General features: G+C 31.0%; 1 protein-coding gene across 3 annotated transcripts in view; it reads right to left on the bottom strand.

Annotated features, from left to right (window-relative positions):
* Nucleotides 1-19,916, bottom strand: part of LOC134693253 (centrosomal protein of 104 kDa-like) — a 75,649-nt gene that overhangs the window by 33,161 nt on the left and 22,572 nt on the right. For all 3 annotated transcript variants that reach the window (XM_063553996.1, XM_063553997.1, XM_063553998.1), the window contains 6 exons: nucleotides 19,591-19,686; nucleotides 14,883-14,924; nucleotides 14,157-14,242; nucleotides 13,622-13,869; nucleotides 12,646-12,792; nucleotides 9,930-11,203 (listed from right to left, as the gene is read on the bottom strand). In XM_063553996.1, coding sequence (XP_063410066.1) covers nucleotides 11,145-11,203; nucleotides 12,646-12,792; nucleotides 13,622-13,869; nucleotides 14,157-14,242; nucleotides 14,883-14,924; nucleotides 19,591-19,686 — 678 coding nt within the window. In that variant the 3' untranslated portion in view covers nucleotides 9,930-11,144. The remainder of the gene's footprint in view (nucleotides 1-9,929; nucleotides 11,204-12,645; nucleotides 12,793-13,621; nucleotides 13,870-14,156; nucleotides 14,243-14,882; nucleotides 14,925-19,590; nucleotides 19,687-19,916) is intronic.

The raw sequence follows: 19,916 nt of genomic DNA, 5'->3' as shown, positions 1-19,916 counted from the left end.
GTATACGCTAGACGCGCGTTTCGTTCACTTAATACTCATCAGTGACGCTCGAATCCAAAACAGTTAAAAAGGCCAAATAAAGTACGATGTTGAAGAGCATTGAGGACCGAAATTCCTAAAAGTTTTTCCAAATACCGCTAAGGCAATCTATGCCTGAGCTAGACAAGTCTTAGTATTTAAAAAAAGTTCAAAAATTTGTGAACAGTAAATATATAAACGGATAAAACCAATAATAAATGGTATTGAAGGGCAATAGTTTGATTTTAACCAACTTGGTACAAATAGAATCAGTACGGTCACAGACTTGTTTGTCTATTTGCTTGTATATTTGTTGGATTTTTTACTACATTAATTTTGAAAGCCTTTTCCGTATAAATAGTTCTATGTTTTATCGGCTAAGATCACTCGTGGTAGAACAAAGGAGAATACTGTACGGTAAATGAATGGTTTGACGTCACCACAATGGTTTAATAAGACTGATTTATCAAATACCAAATAGCTGTATGAAACAATTTCATCATTAAAGGGTAGATAACTCAAATAAAAAATATATATCAACATGTTAAGGGAATGATAGAGACATTTTAGATTTTTACCATTATCAAGAAATTGATTTTTTTATTATCATTTTTATGATGCATAAATGCAGTTTTATACACAAAAAAGTGTTTTTCATGATTTAGCTTTGAGAAATTGAGCATTCTACCCATCTTACAGCTTGAAAAATACCATCAGGTTAATTACATACGGTGCATTTCAATTTACATAGATTGTATAATGAATCTATATTTATATCTGACTGATTCTTTTCGTCAAATTTATGTCGTTGATTATGACGTTAGAACAAAGATCTATTTCTTAGTTCGAAATGAGATATCATAAATCAAATGATTAAAGTTTGATATCTTTTGGTTAGTAATATGAAAAATTAAAAATGTTTTTTATTTCACTTCCATACTCAAAAATGGTGGCAAATTTTGTCAAAATAAAAACGATAAAAGTTAGCAGTTCAATGGTAACACCATTCTGAAAAACTTTCTTGTCTTTCTTGTTTCTTGTGAATATGTTATTTCAAATTTTCAGCAAATGATAAAAATAAGAGTGCACGCGCTGAAATTCCTCGCCTTCTTTACTTATCATTGATATTATGTTGATAGTCCTTATTATAAAGTTTTATTACAACTGTGACATAAACTAACATTAACCAAGAAAACTAAACATTGACCATGAGCCATGAAAGTGAGGTCAAGGTCAGATGAACCATGCCAGACAGACATGTACAGCTAACAATTCTTCCTTACAACAAATATTGTTGACCTATTGCTAATAAATTAAGAAAAACAGACCAAAGCACAAATACTTAACACTTAGCACAGAACTGTGAAAATGAGGTTAAGGTCAAACAAAACATCCATGACTGGCATAAAGATCATAAATTATATCTAAACACCAAATATAGTATTTAAACAATAGACCAACACTCAAAAAACTTAACTTTTACAACTGAACCATGAAAATGAGGTCAGGATCAGATGAAATCTGTCAGCTAGACATGTACACCTTACAATCCTTCCATACACTAAATATAGTAGACTTATATTGACTTGACCACCATAAGGTAACCTTGTTCACTGAAATGTCTCGCCTTCTTTACTAATCATTGATATTGTGTTGACAGTCCTAAGTATAAAGCTTTATTACAACTGTCACATAAACTTAACATTAACCAAGATAGTTAAACAAAGACCAATGAGCCATGAATATGAGGTTAAGGTCAGATGAACCATGCCATGACATGTAGAGCTAACAATGCTTCCACACATTAAATATAGTTGACGTATTACTTAAGATTTAAGATAAATAGACCAAAACGCAAAACTTAAAACTGTGCAATGAACCGTGAAATTAAGGTCATGGTCAAATAAATCGTGCGGGACTGACATAAAGATCATAAAATATTTCCATACACCAAATATAGTTGACTTTGGCATATAATATTAGATAAAAAGACCAAAACTCAAAAACTTAACTATAACCACTAAACCATGAAAATGAGATCAAGGTCAAATGACATCTGCCCGCTAGACATATACACCTTACAATCATTCCATACAACAAATGTAGTAGACCTATTGTATAAAGTATAAGAAAAACAGACCAAAACACAAAAACTTAACTATAACCACTGAACCATGACAATGAGGTCAAGGTCAGATGACACCTGCCAGCTGGACATGTACACCTTACAGTCCTTCCATACACCGAATATACTAGCCCTATTGCTTATAGTATCTGAGATATGGACTTGACCACCAAAACTTAACCTTGTTCACTGATCCATGAAATGAAGTCGAGGTCAAGTGAAAACTGTCTGACGGGCATGAGGACCTTGCAAGGTACGCACATACCAAATATAATAATCCTATTACTTATAATAAGAGAGAATTCAACATAACTAAAAATCTGAACTTTTTTTCCAAGTGGTCACTGAACCATGAAAATGAGGTCAAGGACATTGAACATTTGACTGACGGAAATTTATTACATGAGGCATCTATATACAAAGTATGAAGCGTCCATGTCTTCCAGCTTCTAAAATATAAAGCTTTTGAGAAGTGAGCTAACGCCGCCGCAGCCAGATCACTATCCCTATGTCGAGCTTTCTGCAACAAAAGTTGCAGGCTCGACAAAAATGAAGTCACTATCCCTATGTCAAACTTTCTGCGACAAAAGTCACAGGCTCGACAATAACACCAAATTATAATATACATACTCTGTTATGACTTCGTTTGGATCGTTTACAAAAACTTCTCAACTAAAACGAAAGTGGATCGTTTCGTCTTCTGTGGTAATAACTTGATGTATATTGTTCAGTCGAATTTTGAATTCATTACCATGAAAATTGCTTTCCAAATGATAACAATGTACACAAAATTTTAAATGATATGCACACTCTCTCTACGATAAAACATCTTTAAAATAATTGACTAGTCTACTCTGTCACATTATAATAAGTCCGCGCAGTTTCGTGGGCAATTTGAAATTGTTATTCCTTTTTAACATGAAATTAATTCCTTTTACATTTTTCAACATGAAGTGGTAAGATATAAACACCTATATGTCTTATGTTTCTAAGGAAACATCCTCGTTTTGAAATGTGGAAATACCTGTTTCTATAAATTGTAAACAGGTGGATTTAATTTTAGAAGAATGTAATCAATCTATTAATATCTTACTTATTTCCTGTGTCAAATTTAGATTTCCAAATATAATGTGAGAATTTAAATCTATTATTATAGCGAAATGTGTTCCAACAGCTTTATTTTATACAGAGGGAGGTACATGCAATGGTCCAAAACACTCATGTCATTGTGAATAACAGTGGGTGTATCTTTAACTGAAATAAAAAAAATGTCGTAAGGGTTCTCCGGAACCCAGTGTCTCGCCTACTCTTTCTGTTAAATGCAGGGTCAACAAAAAATGAGGAAATAAATCAATGAAATATTCATGTTGATACCATCTTTTGATTGTAAGAAGCTTCTGTCCAAGTTTGGTATAGTTTATGCATCTAATAAATGGTTAAAACTTTAAATGCAGACTGAATGTAATGTAAATAGTAAATGCTTGTAAAAAGTGCAATAACGTGTTGGAAACTAAATTCACAATAGAAAACCATAATCACTTCAAAAACGAATGAAATATTTCGTTGTTTGAACTCATCTTAAGGTTATAACGTCTTAACCTTCCAATTATAAGCATTTGCAGGTACAATACTGATATCGCGTTAACAGGATAGACAAAAAGGTAACAGGATAGACTTTTATATAGTGATATAACAGAAAGGTACGTTCCTGTTACCAATGAAACAAAAGGGAAAAGTAAACTAACTTATGAGGGATTTACTTGATGTTGGGTTTACTTGAAAGGGTGAAAAAATGCCAAACAATATAACTTGCTATCTTAGACTTGCATTACTGGTGCTAATTTTTACAACCTTTGGAAACCAATTGTTGAAGGCAATTTTCAGTACAACCTTGAAAATTGGCAAATAATCTATTATATTACAGAATGAATATATATAGAAGTTTATTCTCTTGAAAACCATCTAATTGACTACGTAAATCCAGCTTAACATTTTCTTCTTAATAACCCAAAATTTCTTTTGAAAATGGTAACAGGATAGACAAAAAATTTGTAAGGGTTCCGCGGAACCCAGTGTCTCGCCTATTTTTGCTGTAAATCGCAGGCTCAACAACAATGAGGAAAAAAATCAATAAAAATATTCCTCTTGTTACTATTTTATGATTGAAAGAAAATCTAAGTCCATTTAAAAGTAAATTACAGAAAAAACGGAGTAATCTTTTTACAAACTTTACTTCTGGATACAATCTTATGATCATAAATAAGGTTATGTCCAAGTTTGGTACAAACCCAGGATAGTTTAAGAAAGTTATTTAAATTTTAAAAACTTTAACCACAGAGTGAATGTAATGGTTCCCTGCAGAAAAACTAAGTCCATTTAAAAGTTAAATATGGAAAATATGGATTAATATTTACAAAATTTACTTCTGGATACTATATTATGATCATAAACAAGCTTCTGTCCAAGTTTGGTACAAATCCAGGATAGTTTAAGAAAGTTATTAAAATTCTAAAAACTTTAACCACAGAGTGAATGTAATGTTTCCCCGCAGAAAAAACTAAGTCCATTTATAAGTAAAATACGGAAAAAAAGGAATTTTATTTTTACAAAATTTTACTTCTGGATATTATCTTATGATCATAAACAAGCTTCTGTCCAAGTTTGGTACAAACCCAGGATAGTTTGAGAAAGTTATTAAAATTCTTAAAACTTTAACCACAGAGTGAATGTTTTGTTTCCCCGCAGAGAAAACTAAGTCCATTTATAGTAAAATACGGAAAAAATGGAATTTTATTTTTACAAAATTTACTTCTGGATACTATCTTATGATCATAAACAAGCTTCTGTCAAAGTTTGGAAGAAATCCAGTATAGTTTAAGAAAGTTATTAAAATTTCAAAAACTTTAACCACAGAGTGAATATTTGTTGACGCCGCCGACGACGCCGACGCCGACGGAATGTAGGATCGCTTAGTCTCGCCTTTTCGACTAAAGTCGAAGGCTCGACAAAAATTGTAGCACCGATCAAAAAATGTTTCAAGATATTCTTGTATGACATCATTGAGATTGCATATTTTAATATGGTGTTCTTGAAGTACTGTTTGCTTTGCTTTGCTTATGTAGAGGGTTGTTTGAATAAATAACTTCTAATATTTTTTTCAAAATTGGACATTTTTTTAAGATGACCAAAATAATCAACCAAATTTGGTCCTCAAAAGGGGTCCGGTCCCCTGAAAAACCCTCTAAATACGCCTTTGGTGTGGCATTAAGGTAGCACAGTTAGAAAATAAAATTAAAAATGAGCCCCAAAATGTTGTATCATCTCCTATTCCTGGATTTCTTATACATTAACCTAACTGTTTGTGTTGTACATGTGCATATGTATGTAATCAGTATCTTCCATAGATTCAATTTTCAAAGTTTAAAGGGTGAAAATTAATTCCTTTTATGTGTATCCATGGCAACATTCAGCATTTATTTACCATAAAATATTGCATAAAGGGGGGTGAACATGTCATATATCCCCCCAAAATTTGGATCAAACTAGAATTTCAATGCCTTTGAGTGATACCTTTTAAGAAACTGTTTTCTTAAATCTTCCTAATGATCAAATAAAAAAATCGCCTCATTTTTTCGTAAAATCCAATAACAAAGTTCGTGCGATACAAAGTTGGAAAAAAACATTACAATATTTGCCGGACCAATGTATGGTATGGACATGCAAATACGGACTGTCATACAGAAAACAGCCTATATTACATACATTACATAACCTTGTTGTTCATATAAACCCAATACAAAGGCTATCTTAATACTCAGCTATCCAAAAATGAATTTTATTGCACACTAGCTCTCATATTTAAAAAATCCACAGGGGCCAAAATGTGAAACTACACACCCAACTGTGGAGTGCTACCTAAACATTCATATATTGTACATTTATGTTTATCTAATGAATTAATTATTAAGGCAAATAATTTATATGTTATCAAGGTTTCAATGGCATGCATATATCAATAAAATTGAGAATGGAAATGGGGAATGTATCAAAGAGACAACAACCCGACAATAGAAAAAACAACAGCAGAAGGTCACCAACAGGTCTTCAATGTAAAGAGAAATTCCCTGCCCGGAGGCGTCCTTCAGTTGGCCCCTAAACAAATAAATACTAGTTCTGTGATAATGAACACCATACTAATTTCCAAATAGTACACAAGAAACTAAAATTAAAATAATACAAGACTAACAAAGACCAGAGGCTCCTTACTTATGATAGGCGCAAAAATGCGGCGGGGTTAAACATGTTTATGAGATCTCAACCCTCCCCTATACCTCCAGCCAATGTAGAAAAGTAAACGCATTACAATACGTACATTTAAAATTCAATTCAAGAGAAGTCCGAATCTGATGTCAGAAGATGTAACCAAAGGAAATAAACAAAATGACATTAATACATAAATAACAACAGACTACTAGCAGTTAACTGACATGCCATCTCGACTTCAATTTAACTAATGGAAAGATTATGATCTCATTGTATGAATATCAGGCACAATCCTTCCGGTTAGGGGTTTGGTATCATACCATCATAACATATTTGAGAAGAACATAACCCGTATCATGCCAACAACTTGTTTTTGAATAAATGTGTTTAGTTCCGATGCAATGACCCTATAAGTGAATCAATATATTAACGCCAAAATATGCAATCTTTAATGACCTGACAACAGTATCGTAACTATGTCCCTTCTAAATAAGTCTATTTAAAGGTTTTGTTAGTGTTTGCGGTGAATACTGATACCTTTGTACTTTATAAAGAATATTTCCATAAAAAAATCGGATGTGAAATACCTAAACGTATAAGAAGTCTGCATGTTGAGCTATATTTACGAATGATGTCCTTATACCGATGATAAAATTTAATAAATGTTTTGACTAGTCTGTGATATTGAAAACCCTGATGAAATAATTTTTCAGTACTACATAAATTTCTCTCGTTAAAATCTAAAATATTGTTACATACACGAGCGAATCGTACAAGTTGAGATATATAAACACCGTAAGATGGTGACAAGGGAACGTCACCATCTAAAAATGGATAATTAACGATAGGAAATGAAAAATCATCTCTTTTATCATAAATTTTAGTATTAAGCTTTCCGTTAGTAATATAGATATCAAGATCGGGGGAAGGGAGTGGTCATTGTTAGTATTAGCTTTATTTAAAGTAAGTTCAACAGGATAAATTTCTTTAGCATACATACTGAAGTCGTCATTATTGAGAGCCAAAATGTCATCCAAATATCTAAAAGTATTATTAATGTATATTTTTATGGTAAGCCTGAAGTGGTACAAGTTCGCAATGATTGCAGTTGATCTAGTTGGTAGTTAACGTTGGTTTAAGTTGACTGTAAGTAGCACGTGTTGACTTAGTACGAACATGTAATAGTATGAATGGACTGGTATTCCTGTAAAGAAAACTGAGTTTGTGTTCTATAGTACAAAAGTTATGAGACACAAATCAGACAAATGTTCACTACAACAAGGACCATAGGTGAGGTCTGACCGACCTGCCCATAGTAAATGTAAGGCTTTGTTATATTGTCCCATACATGAATATATATATTGTTTAGGGTTGGGGATCTCGAGGGTTTTCAAGTTCTCAAACAGGAAGGGGTAGGGTGAAGCCAGAGACTTCCCCTATATTTCATTTGATTTGTTATATCGTCCCATACATGAATATATATGGTTAAGGGGTGGGGTTCTCATCAGTTTCCAAGTTCTTTAAACAGGAGGGGGTAGGATGGCCCAAGGGACCCCTATATTTTATTTAATTAGTTATATTGACCCATACATGAATATATATCGTTTAGAGGTGGGGATCTCGACTGTTTCCAAGTTATGAAACAAGAGGGGATGGGGTGACCACAGAGACTCCCCCTATATTTCATTTGATTTGTTATATTGTCCCATACAGGAGTATATATGGTTTAGGGGTGAGGATCTCAAATAGTTTCAAATTTTCAAACAGTTATGGGTAACCCAAGGGACACACAACCCTATATTTCATCTGATTTGTTATATTGTCCCATACATGAATATAATAGTTTAGGGGTGGTGATCTCGACTGTTTTCAAATTCTAAAACAGGAGGGGTGGGATAACCCAAGGGACACACCCTTATAATTCATTTGATTTTTTTATATTGTCACAAACATGAAGATAGATATAGGAAGATGTGGTGTGAGTGCCAATGAGACAACTCTCCATCCAAATAGCAATTTAAAAATTAAACCATTATAGGTTAAAGTACAGCCTTCAACACGGAGCCTTGGCTCACACCGAACAACAAGCTATAAAGGGCCCCAAAATTACTAGTGTAAAACCATTCAAACGGGAAAACCAACGGTCTAATCTATAAAAACAAAACGAGAAACGAGAAACACGTATATATTACATAAACAAACGACAACTACTGTACATCAGATTCCTACTATATGGTTAAGGGGAGGAGGTCTCGACCGTTTCAAACAGGAGGGTGAAAATCGAAATCTGAATGACAGCATTGTTTCATCAGGCTCATGCATCTTATTCCTGATATGACAATTTCTATACATCCATTTTATGAGATAGGTATGAATCATGGCAAATTTTTATACGGCCAATCTTGCAACATTTTAATGATGGTAGTTTTTCTTCAGGTCTATATTTGCATGATGCCTGAATGAATTAATTTTCTATAACACCCATCTTTGCAAGATGACTTATATAGTTCCAAAGGAACAAGTGTGTAAGAGGTATTAAAACTAAGTCATAATTTGATATGAAAGAGATTCTTTATTTTATAATATGTTACTCAATAATTATACATAAATAAATCTTAACAATACATCTATTGGCACCAGAGGAATTCATCTTGGAGGGCAAGTCTTCTTTATAAAACTCTTATAAACTATTGTATTATATTTCAGATATAAATATGGAGTTCCTTAACATAGTAATACACATACAAAAACATCATCAACTGCATAAAATATCAACATTTCATAGTTCATAACAACTGTAATTTAACACCTTTTGTTGTATGGGTCTTCATGAATATATTGTATTAAAAAAACCATAATTTTTCCATAAATAACCTATGTTACCTTGTAATATCTTGTTACTGTAAATTCAGAAATTAATGCGAGGTTTTTATTATTGCGAGAATTGCGACAGAGTTGTAAACGCAATAATTTAAACTCGCATTTTGAAACATGTTATATGGATTAAACAGGATTTTTCTCAAAATCGTAAAAATTAAAATCGCATTTAAGTCAAAAATGACAAAATCGCAATAATAAATGCACGCAATAATTTCTGAATTTACAGTAACTTAATCTAGCAAATCAACTCAATTTAAAAATAAAAATAAAATAAAATTACCTAGTAGTAAGTTTGTTATCAGATGAAATTAAAAATTCCTATGAATTATCCAAGTTATGACTTCATATACCAATTCATTTTATCATACTTCAACCATTTGTAATTGCAAGATAAGTTTAACTGTTTTGAAAGAAAATATTACAAATGTCACATAAGTAATGTTTTGAAGATGAAATCATGTTGAAAAGGTCAAAAGTTGAAGGTTTTGAGTTTTTTAAATCTTTTTCTTTTACATTTCATGTTTTATATTGAGTGGTTGAACATTTTACCATTCCTTTAACCTCCCCCCCAAAAAAAATAACAACCAAAGAAAACTTAACTATGAATGGACTTTAAAGAAGTGCAGAGTAAGGAACTGTATACCTAGAAAACAGTCTGATTAAAAATACATTAATGTAATTTACTTCCTCATAAAACAAATATAATGTAAATAGAAGAATTAAAACAGTGGACCGTTTAAATCACTTCTTCAGTAAAATAGTATTTGGAAAATCTTATATTTAAACAATAAGAACAAATTTTGTAAGTTATATAGTTGCTGAAGAGGTCCCAATGCTTATTTAAGGGATAAATTTAGGATGTACCAAGAACAGGAGGAGAGTGGTAAATCAATGGGACAGCAATCAGAAGACACAAAGTCATATGAAGGTCAACAATACACAGTACTGTATCATATATATCATATATACCACAGATAAAACATCTTCCTGTATGAAGCTTAATGGCAGAACTTAGATTTATCAAGAATGTTAGGAGAGCTGATAGTTTACATAGATGCATTATAACAGGTGGCATAGAAACAAGACCAAAGTCGTTCAAGGTTCAATGTGCAGGAACGGGGCAATGTGTGTATGTCACTGTTGTTTTGGATTCCGACTGGTATGAAAACATGTCTTGTTCTAAAATCTGACCATCACAGGCATATATTGGTGACTGAGGTACAAACCAGACTGGCTAATTTCAGTGCAAGAACCTGACCATCACAGGCATATATTGGTGACTGAGGTACAAACCAGACTGGCTAATTTCAGTGCAAGAACCTGACCATCACAGGCATATATTGGTGACTGAGGTACAAACCAGACTGGCTAATTTCAGTGCAAGAACCTGACCATCACAGGCATATATTGGTGACTGAGGTACAAACCAGACTGGCTAATTTCAGTGCAAGAACCTGACCATCACAGGCATATATTGGTGACTGAGGTACAAACCAGAGTGGATGACACCAGTGCAAGAACCTGATCAGAAATCTCATCTCAGAAACTAAACTAAGATTTAAACCCAGATCTGTGAACTAGACCAAGATATTCCACTCAAAGCCAGATCTAAATTCCTGGGCCATTTCTATGAGTCTAAACTAGATGTATGACTCAGAGCTACTGGTCTCTCATAAATCATAATCTGAGATATTTCCCTGTCTAAGAATTTAATTGCAAATAGAGACCAAGAAAATTGTTCCTACTAAAGATTGGGTCATGTGATCACTGTTGTACAATAGTGTTATATAGTCTAACTATATATCATAATAATATCTCCTATAAAATATAGCACTATAAATTGTCTAGTCTTAAAAAGTTATCTTGGAGTCTTCTTGTTCTTTCCTGTGGCTTTTGGTTTGTTCTTTGATGTACCACCTGAAATATTAAATACACAGTTATCTTTAAAAGTTTATATTTAAAATCTAAATCTGAATCTTTTTCATGTTTAAAGGTACTAAATGTACTTTAAAATGAAATCCAGAGGAAATATTCAGGTTTTTGAAGGTTAATAAGAGCTTTTATAATGCATATAAATAAACATGATGTCTTTAAAATAAATAAAACTTTATAGCTTGTGATTTTAAAACATCAAAATTTAGCAAATTAAAGAAGAAGAAACTTTACTTTGTTTAGCACAGGAATCAATTAACTAGTTATTCTAGGAATAACTTAAATGGAATCTGGCACTTTTAAAGAAAAAGTAGAGATAGTTAACCAATTTTAAATGATTTAGGGAACCAAAAAAAGTAGATATAATGAACCAATAAATTGGATTTGTGTAATGGAAATGAATGAAATTATCGTAGCCCTAATTGTAAATGTAATATACAGTCGACTCTCGTTATCTCGAAGTCAGCCGGACCGGAAAAATATTTCGAGATACACATAGTTCGACTCAAATGAAAACCGGAAGTTTGACTGAACAAGGGACACAACTCTTGCTTACCATGGTAAAGCTAAAATAAATCAGGTTGAATATGGGAAGGGGATCAATATTCTGGTATCAGATCGATGTATTTGTCTGTCATGGTCTTTCCTTATTATAATAACATTGTTTTACTTATTCAATTGTTTCAGTTACAATTGTTTCCTATGGCTTTTATCCGAGAGAGTAATTTCCAATCGATAGTTTCGTTATTCAGGTCGTTTAAAGTTGACAAAATTGTTTATTCTCGGGTACAAAAGACTTTAAAAAATTTAAATTCCTCTTCATTTTGTTTTATCTCGATCTTTCTTTTAATAAAAGAAAATGCAACAAGATTAAAGACGCTGATTGAGTAATTTTTTGGTGATCATCAACGGAAGTCATAATCCTTACTTTATACACACCCAAGCTCATTAGTGTAAATCACAATTAATTGTTTTGTAAACATTTTAAATACTTTTCATGAACATTAACAATGTATCACTAATTATTTATAAAAATTCTATAACAGATAATCTTAGGTAAACACTCGTGGAAACAGCATGTCATAAATCAATACAGTGGTCAGTGACTGGAAATTTAATTACACGTGTATTGTCAGATTAACTCTTCAATCCATTTAAATGCAGGTGGTCATGTTTTGACATATGTGTATTAGTTCGAGATAAATAATGAATTTTGAATGCTTTTGTTAACCTTGGGATCGTAAATTTAGTTCGACTCAACCGAAATTTCGACACATCCAATTTCGACTCATCAGGAGTCGAATTACATACATTTATATGGAACAAAGCTCGGGACCACGTGAAAACTTCGACTCATCCGAAATTTCGAGTCAACCGAGTTCGAGACCAAGAGAGTTAACTGTATGTGTGTATGAATGTGTAATTACCTGTTGATGGATTTTTATTTAGTGAAAGGAGACGTCGAGGATTCTGTTTGCAGCCATCTTTGCCCATCAGATGGTTTTTCCAGCCGTCTTCACCAGATGAAACATTCTGGTGACAAAGTGGACAGTGGTTGGCTGAACTTTTGGCAGCTGAAAAAAAAATGTCAAAGTTCATATCTGATGTATAATATGGATTATTATTAAGTCAGAAACCTGATGTTCAGTGGTTGTTGTTTGTTGATAAATGTTTCGTTTCTCGTCGGTTTTCCATTTCAATGGTTTTCCATTAGTAATTTTTTGGAGCTCTTTACATCTTGCTGTTGGTGTGAGCCAAGGCTCTGTGTTGAAGACTGTAATTTGACCTATAATGGTTTACATTTATAAATTATGACTTGGATGCAGAGTTGTCTCATTTGCACTTATACCTAATCTTCTTAACAGTAGGATGTCAAATCTCATTTACATTAAACTACCATCTAAATTGAGTCAGTAAGTTTGGTGACAAATCCTGATAGCCTACATGGGCTCACAGTCTACATTATTAAGCACTTAAACAACTATTTATAATTTTAATGCTTCATTCATAGGTTAATTATAGGAAACTCTAAACATGAAATTGAGAATGAAAATGGGGTATATGTCATAGAGACAACCACCCAATCAAAGAGCAGACAACAGATGAAGGCCACCAATAAAAAAGCTCAAGTGATGAATATTACATGATAATATAACAACGGAATTAACTGCAGAAATGATTGTAAACAAATCTTAGTATTATAGCAGAAAACAAGATATATAGTTGACATCCATGATACATTAAAAATCAATTATTGAAACTTCCAGTGTTTGGCATAAATTTGTTTTTCATGACTTTATTTTTATTCCAGGCATAACAACACACAATAGAACCTTTACTTAATCTGCTTAATGTGAAAACTATGTCATACTTGTTCAGTAAAAGATCACCATGGTAACTTACCGTTACAGCTTTTTTCAGACACGTGTTGATCATATTCAGACTTTGGAATGGCTTCAGTACATCGGTTACATTTGGAGTAATTATTTTTAGCCTCACACTCGTTCAGTAAATGATCCGTGTATGTCGCTATTTCTACCACTTGTTTACAGTTTGTGCAACGTTTTAACATAGGGCAATGTTTCCAGTAATGTAAATCAAGTCCTTCTTCTGTAAAACTTTCATTCCTTTCACCACAGAATATACAAATACTGAAAACAAAACAGAAATTAATATAAATCAAATTCTTCTGTAAAATTTTCATTCCTTTCACCACAGAATATACAAATACTGAAAATAATACACAAAAAAATATAATTCAAAGATTGATGGGTTGATGTAATATATGCATGCATTATTAAAAGTTCAAACAGGGTCAGTAAAGACTTATTAAACGATTTATTTGTTTCTACATTTGTAGCGTTTAGAAACAACAACAAATGCGACACAACATTTACAAAATTTTGGTTAGAAAGAAATGCGACCTTTATAAACTTACTTATCCATATTGTAAACAGAAGTGTCATCATCATCAGCTGTTGGTTTCTTGTTAATTATTTTAGACTTCTTTGGTGGCTCATTTTTCTGTAATGTGATAAGAGGGTATTATTTCATTTGTGAAAAGCTTAGAAACAATAATAAAGACAATCATAGCATTGGAGTAGTGTATAAACCTCTAAACTGTCCTATGGACTTTCTCATTTTTCAGAAACAAAGAAATTTCTTTCTTGTGATGTTCTGCTTTATTTTTTATCAGTATATACAATTGTCACTGAGTTTTCTAAGATAGTTTTTGAACATTATTTATTCCAAGATTTTTTTATTTTTCATTCCATTTAAAAATAGTATTGCTATTGCAGTCATCATTAGGGATTGTTGGTAGATTCAATCTTTTGAAAATGGAGACTGAAATGGAGAGTAAAAAATGTATAGCTGAATAACGTCCAGATATTATGGGAAATATGTATAAAATTGTTGAATAATTTTAACAGTAAATATTTTGACTCTTTTGTTTTCAAAGTCCACTCAGTTTTTCAATTATAAATTTTCACCCTTTAAAATGTTAAGCGAAACAAATTCATTTGAAATATGCCACAGCTCCTGATGAGATTCTATCTATATCTAGTAGTAGAATATATAGTTTGTATACTTTGACCTTTGACTTATGTGATGAGAAGGGGAAATATTACTACATGCTTAGTGCTATCATGATACTGACTCTCACCTTTTTATTTTTATCAGCCTTCAGAAGGTTTTCATCGACAGGCTAAAAATAGACAAAAAAATATATATGATAATTTGCAATAGATACATGTGAACATCTAAATTAATCTACAACTGAAAATAATAAATGCAAAGGGGCACTATATAACAACAGGGCATTTTATAACTGTAAACAGCTAAGAACTTTCTTATTTTCATGACGTTTTTTAGGGTTTAATAATTGGGTCAACAAGAACAACAATTCACAAGTAATCTGTAACTAATTATTATACAAATTTAAAACATAAATGTAAGCTTAATATTTATAGGGAGAGTCATGAAAATGTGTCTTGTTATCTCATTTTCTCATATCATCTATTCTTGATAAGTATGTGGTTCATTTGCAAAAACCTTGGACAAATGTTTGAAACAAAATACACATTTAAGAGAAAAAGTGCCAAATAATTTCAATTTGTAAACTGGTTATCAAAAGAAAAAAAAAATTGTCAATAGATGAAGAGATTTAAAATGCCTTATTATGTTAAAAAAAACCAACAGTTAATACTAGTCCTTAAGATCATATGAACAAATAAAAAACTAACAGTTAATACTAGTCCTTAAGATCATATGAACAAATAAAAAACTAACAGTTAATACTAGTCCTTAAGATCATATGAACAAATAAAAAACTAACAGTTAATACTAGTCCTTAAGATCATATGAACAAATAAAAAACTAACAGTTAATACTAGTCCTTAAGATCATATGAACAAACAATAAACTAACAGTTAATACTAGTCCTTAAGATCATATGAACAAATAAAAAACTAACAGTTAATACTAGTCCTTAAGATCATATGAACAAACAATAAACTAACAGTTAATACTAGTCCTTAAGATCATATGAACAAACAAAAAACTAACAGTTAATACTAGTCCTTAAGATCATATGAACAAATAAAAAACTAACAGTTAATACTAGTCCTTAAGATCATATGAACAAATAAAAAACTAACAGTTAATACTAGTCCTTAAGATCATATGAACAAATAAAAAACTAACAGTTAATACTAGTCCTTAAGATCATATGAACAAATAAAAAACTAACAGTTAATACTAGTCCTTAAGATCATATGAACAAATAAAAAACTAACAGTTAATACTAGTCCTTAAGATCATATGAACAAATAAAAAACTAACAGTTAATACTAGTCCTTAAGATCATATGAACAAATAAAAAACTAACAGTTAATACTAGTCCTTAAGATCATATGAACAAATAAAAAACTAACAGTTAATACTAGTCCTTAAGATCATATGAACAGATCATATGAACAAATAAAAAACTAACAGTTAATACTAGTCCTTAAGATCATATGAACAAATAAAAAACTAACAGTTAATACTAGTCCTTAAGATCATATGAACAAATAAAAAACTAACAGTTAATACTAGTCCTTAAGATCATATGAACAAATAAAAAACTAACAGTTAATACTAGTCCTTAAGATCATATGAACAAATAAAAAACTAACAGTTAATACTAGTCCTTAAGATCATATGAACAAATAAAAAACTAACAGTTAATACTAGTCCTTAAGATCATATGAACAAATAAAAAACTAACAGTTAATACTAGTCCTTAAGATCATATGAACAAATAAAAAACTAACAGTTAATACTAGTCCTTAAGATCATATGAACAAATAAAAAACTAACAGTTAATACTAGTCCTTAAGATCATATGAACAAATAAAAAACTAACAGTTAATACTAGTCCTTAAGATCATATGAACAAATAAAAAACTAACAGTTAATACTAGTCCTTAAGATCATATGAACAAATAAAAAACTAACAGTTAATACTAGTCCTTAAGATCATATGAACAAACAAAAAACTAACAGTTAATACTAGTCCTTAAGATCATATGAACAAATAAAAAACTAACAGTTAATACTAGTCCTTAAGATCATATGAACAAATAAAAAACTAACAGTTAATACTAGTCCTTAAGATCATATGAACAAATAAAAAACTAACAGTTAATACTAGTCCTTAAGATCATATGAACAAATAAAAAACTAACAGTTAATACTAGTCCTTAAGATCATATGAACAAACAAAAAACTAACAGTTAATACTAGTCCTTAAGATCATATGAACAAATAAAAAACTAACAGTTAATACTAGTCCTTAAGATCATATGAACAAATAAAAAACTAACAGTTAATACTAGTCCTTAAGATCATATGAACAAACAAAAAACTAACAGAGCAAAACAATACAATCAAGCTTTACGAAAAGAAAAAAAACAGTTTTCAAAGTATTCAAAGAGGACTATAATTTATCATTTAAATATTTGCAAGCACTTACAAAATCATTTTTTTTTATTTTAAAAGAAAAAAAACAAGTAACTTAAATTGAAGAGTATTCAAAAACAGTACACATTCTCTTTATCCTAGGCCTTAAATATATAAAAAAATACAAATATCATATTCCTTACATTATGAAACAGTCAGTTCTCATTTATCTTAAAATAGTTCTGAAAATATTTTTGTTGTTTAACAACTTATATTCTATATGGAGACCTGTGTTCGTGCATTGTAACCTCACCAAACTTAAATAAACACAGGATGATGTTTCACAATTATTGGAGATTGAATACATATGTATGAACATAATAAAGTTAAATGTATAGTACAATTGTTTGCCCCTCAGTGTTTGTTTTGAGAAGGTTAAAACAATTTCCTTAGGAGATTAATCTCACAAAAACTTTTGTATAACCATAATTGTTTCTGAGTTGTAGCAAAACTGCAATAAGGAGTGTATTGACAATATCCATCATTTGACTTTTATACCCATCTTGGCTTGCTTATAAGGCAAATATGAAAACAATGGTAAAATGCCTGATTTAAAGGTACAAAATGTATTTACTAAAATGTAAAGTTTCTTGACAGTTTTTATGTAAATGGGCAGGAGGAAGATTTCAAAATTCTGAACATTACTGACACTGTGAAAGGAGTACTGAAGATCATGAATAACACATTGGAAACAGTAGAAAAGATGGCCAAAGACAGACAAATAGGGGGGGGGGGGGCCTTGTTGCCAATGACATACTGGGCAGTAATTAGTAAGTAACTGACACTCTTAGACTGTCTCTATCAATAATTTTTTTGAGATAATTGACAACACTTGTATTTTACTAATATATTCTTAGTTTCGCGATGTCTCCCATGTTGATGGCAGATTGGATTGTCAAACCTTATTTTCAATCTCATGATGATTTTGGCAAAATTAAGTTCACAATTGACATAGTAGTTTTAAAACAGAAGATTTTTTGTAAAAGTTTATATAAAGATAGAAGATGATGATGAAAACAATGATGAAAATAGCTCACTTCAACTTTTGAGTCAGGTAAGCTAAAAATCTATTTGTTGATATATAACATAAATATTCAGAAAGAATTTCTCAAACTGTGTAAAAGTTAATCTACAAAATCTACTGTGAGAACAACAATGTATTGACAATTCTGTGTAGATCTATGTGCTTCAATAAATATGCCATCAAATTCTAATGAGAGTGTGATCTGTTTATCTATGGATCTGCAGTGTTATACATAGTCAAAAACCTTATTTAATTATACCAGTAATGGCTAGGTGATTGTTTTGCAGATTAAAATTTTTAGCACACAGACAAAATTTTTGATCTAATGATAAAACTCAAAAAATTTATTAATTTATACAGTAATGTGTTAAAAAGTTTTCCATCATATCATAATGCAAGGTGAAATTCAGGAAATACTGTGGTCTCATTTCTGATAAACTCTTTTTTCAGATGTTTTATCTTAAAATTTAAATTAAAAGTCACCATTTTTATTTATATCAATTGAAATCTGTCAGTTTTTTCTTCTTTACATAAAACTAAAGAGACTTATACAGGTGTGAGAAATATCCATAAAATTTAATAATCAAATATCAATTTACTGTGGAAGTACTTTTCTTCAAGGATATCAAGTTATTGTAAAAAAAAATATGTTGGTTTGTAGGATTTTTTGTTTAAAACAATCAGATTAAATGGATAATAATTACTTCTTTGGGTTCTTAATTTTTTGTGCTTCATTGGGAAAAAAAATATGAAAATTTCTAGCCCACAAATAGTTTCAGAGTATGTAATGATAACAAAGCAAGCGTCCTATTGTGTTAAGACAAAAACCACACTACAGAAAGCCTTCTAATGGTAGCCACTGTCCAACTCTAACCTTCTTAGCAACTGGTTTATTGCTTGACTTTGATTGGTTAGTTTTAGCATCCTGGAAGCGCCGCATTAAATAATAATTTAAAATTATTTACATGTGATGATTCAAACTTTTATTCAATCAATTATTTTCCTTAAATCTTTAATTCAGAAATGTCAATCAGTAACACCATAAATATCTCCTTCTTCACAACATTTAATTATCAAATTAGGCCAAACAAAAAAGTAAGTGTATTTACTATCACATGCTAAACAAAATAGGGTAGGTAGAATGTAGGTAGTGATTTTTTTTTAAATTTTCAATGGTTTTTCAACATTAAGTCTATTGGAGCAACATCGTGACTTTAACAGTGCTAAATCAATAATGGCCAAAAAAACTTTAGGATAGGAGATAAACATTAGGGTAGGTAGGGGTACAGTAAACACACATACTTTTTAGTTTGGCCTTAATTGCCTCTTAAGTTTAATGTGTTACCTGTTTTCCCGATGCCATATCTTTCAGCGACTGTAACTGTTTCTGAAGAGCCTCGATCTCAGCTTGCTTCTTTGTTTCTTCATCTGACCTTTTTTTCTATACAATAAAATACATCATTTAAGTATGTAAACATGTTGAACTTGTCATGACATAGTGTGGATTCATTATTATTTGTTGGATACCAATTTTTATGGATTTCGTGGTCACCAATGTCCAACGAATTTCAAATTATATATAGGAAAGTATGAAGACTTTGGCAAAGCCACAAAAATGAAAATTTTCTTCAATCAACCAAAATTGGTACCGACGAAAAATAAATGAATCCA

The sequence above is a fragment of the Mytilus trossulus genome, chromosome 12 (assembly GCF_036588685.1).
Source record: "Mytilus trossulus isolate FHL-02 chromosome 12, PNRI_Mtr1.1.1.hap1, whole genome shotgun sequence".
Taxonomy (NCBI): domain Eukaryota; kingdom Metazoa; phylum Mollusca; class Bivalvia; order Mytilida; family Mytilidae; genus Mytilus; species Mytilus trossulus.
The sequence above is the reverse complement of the archived record's forward strand: the minus strand, read 5'-3'. Positions and strand labels throughout refer to the sequence as shown.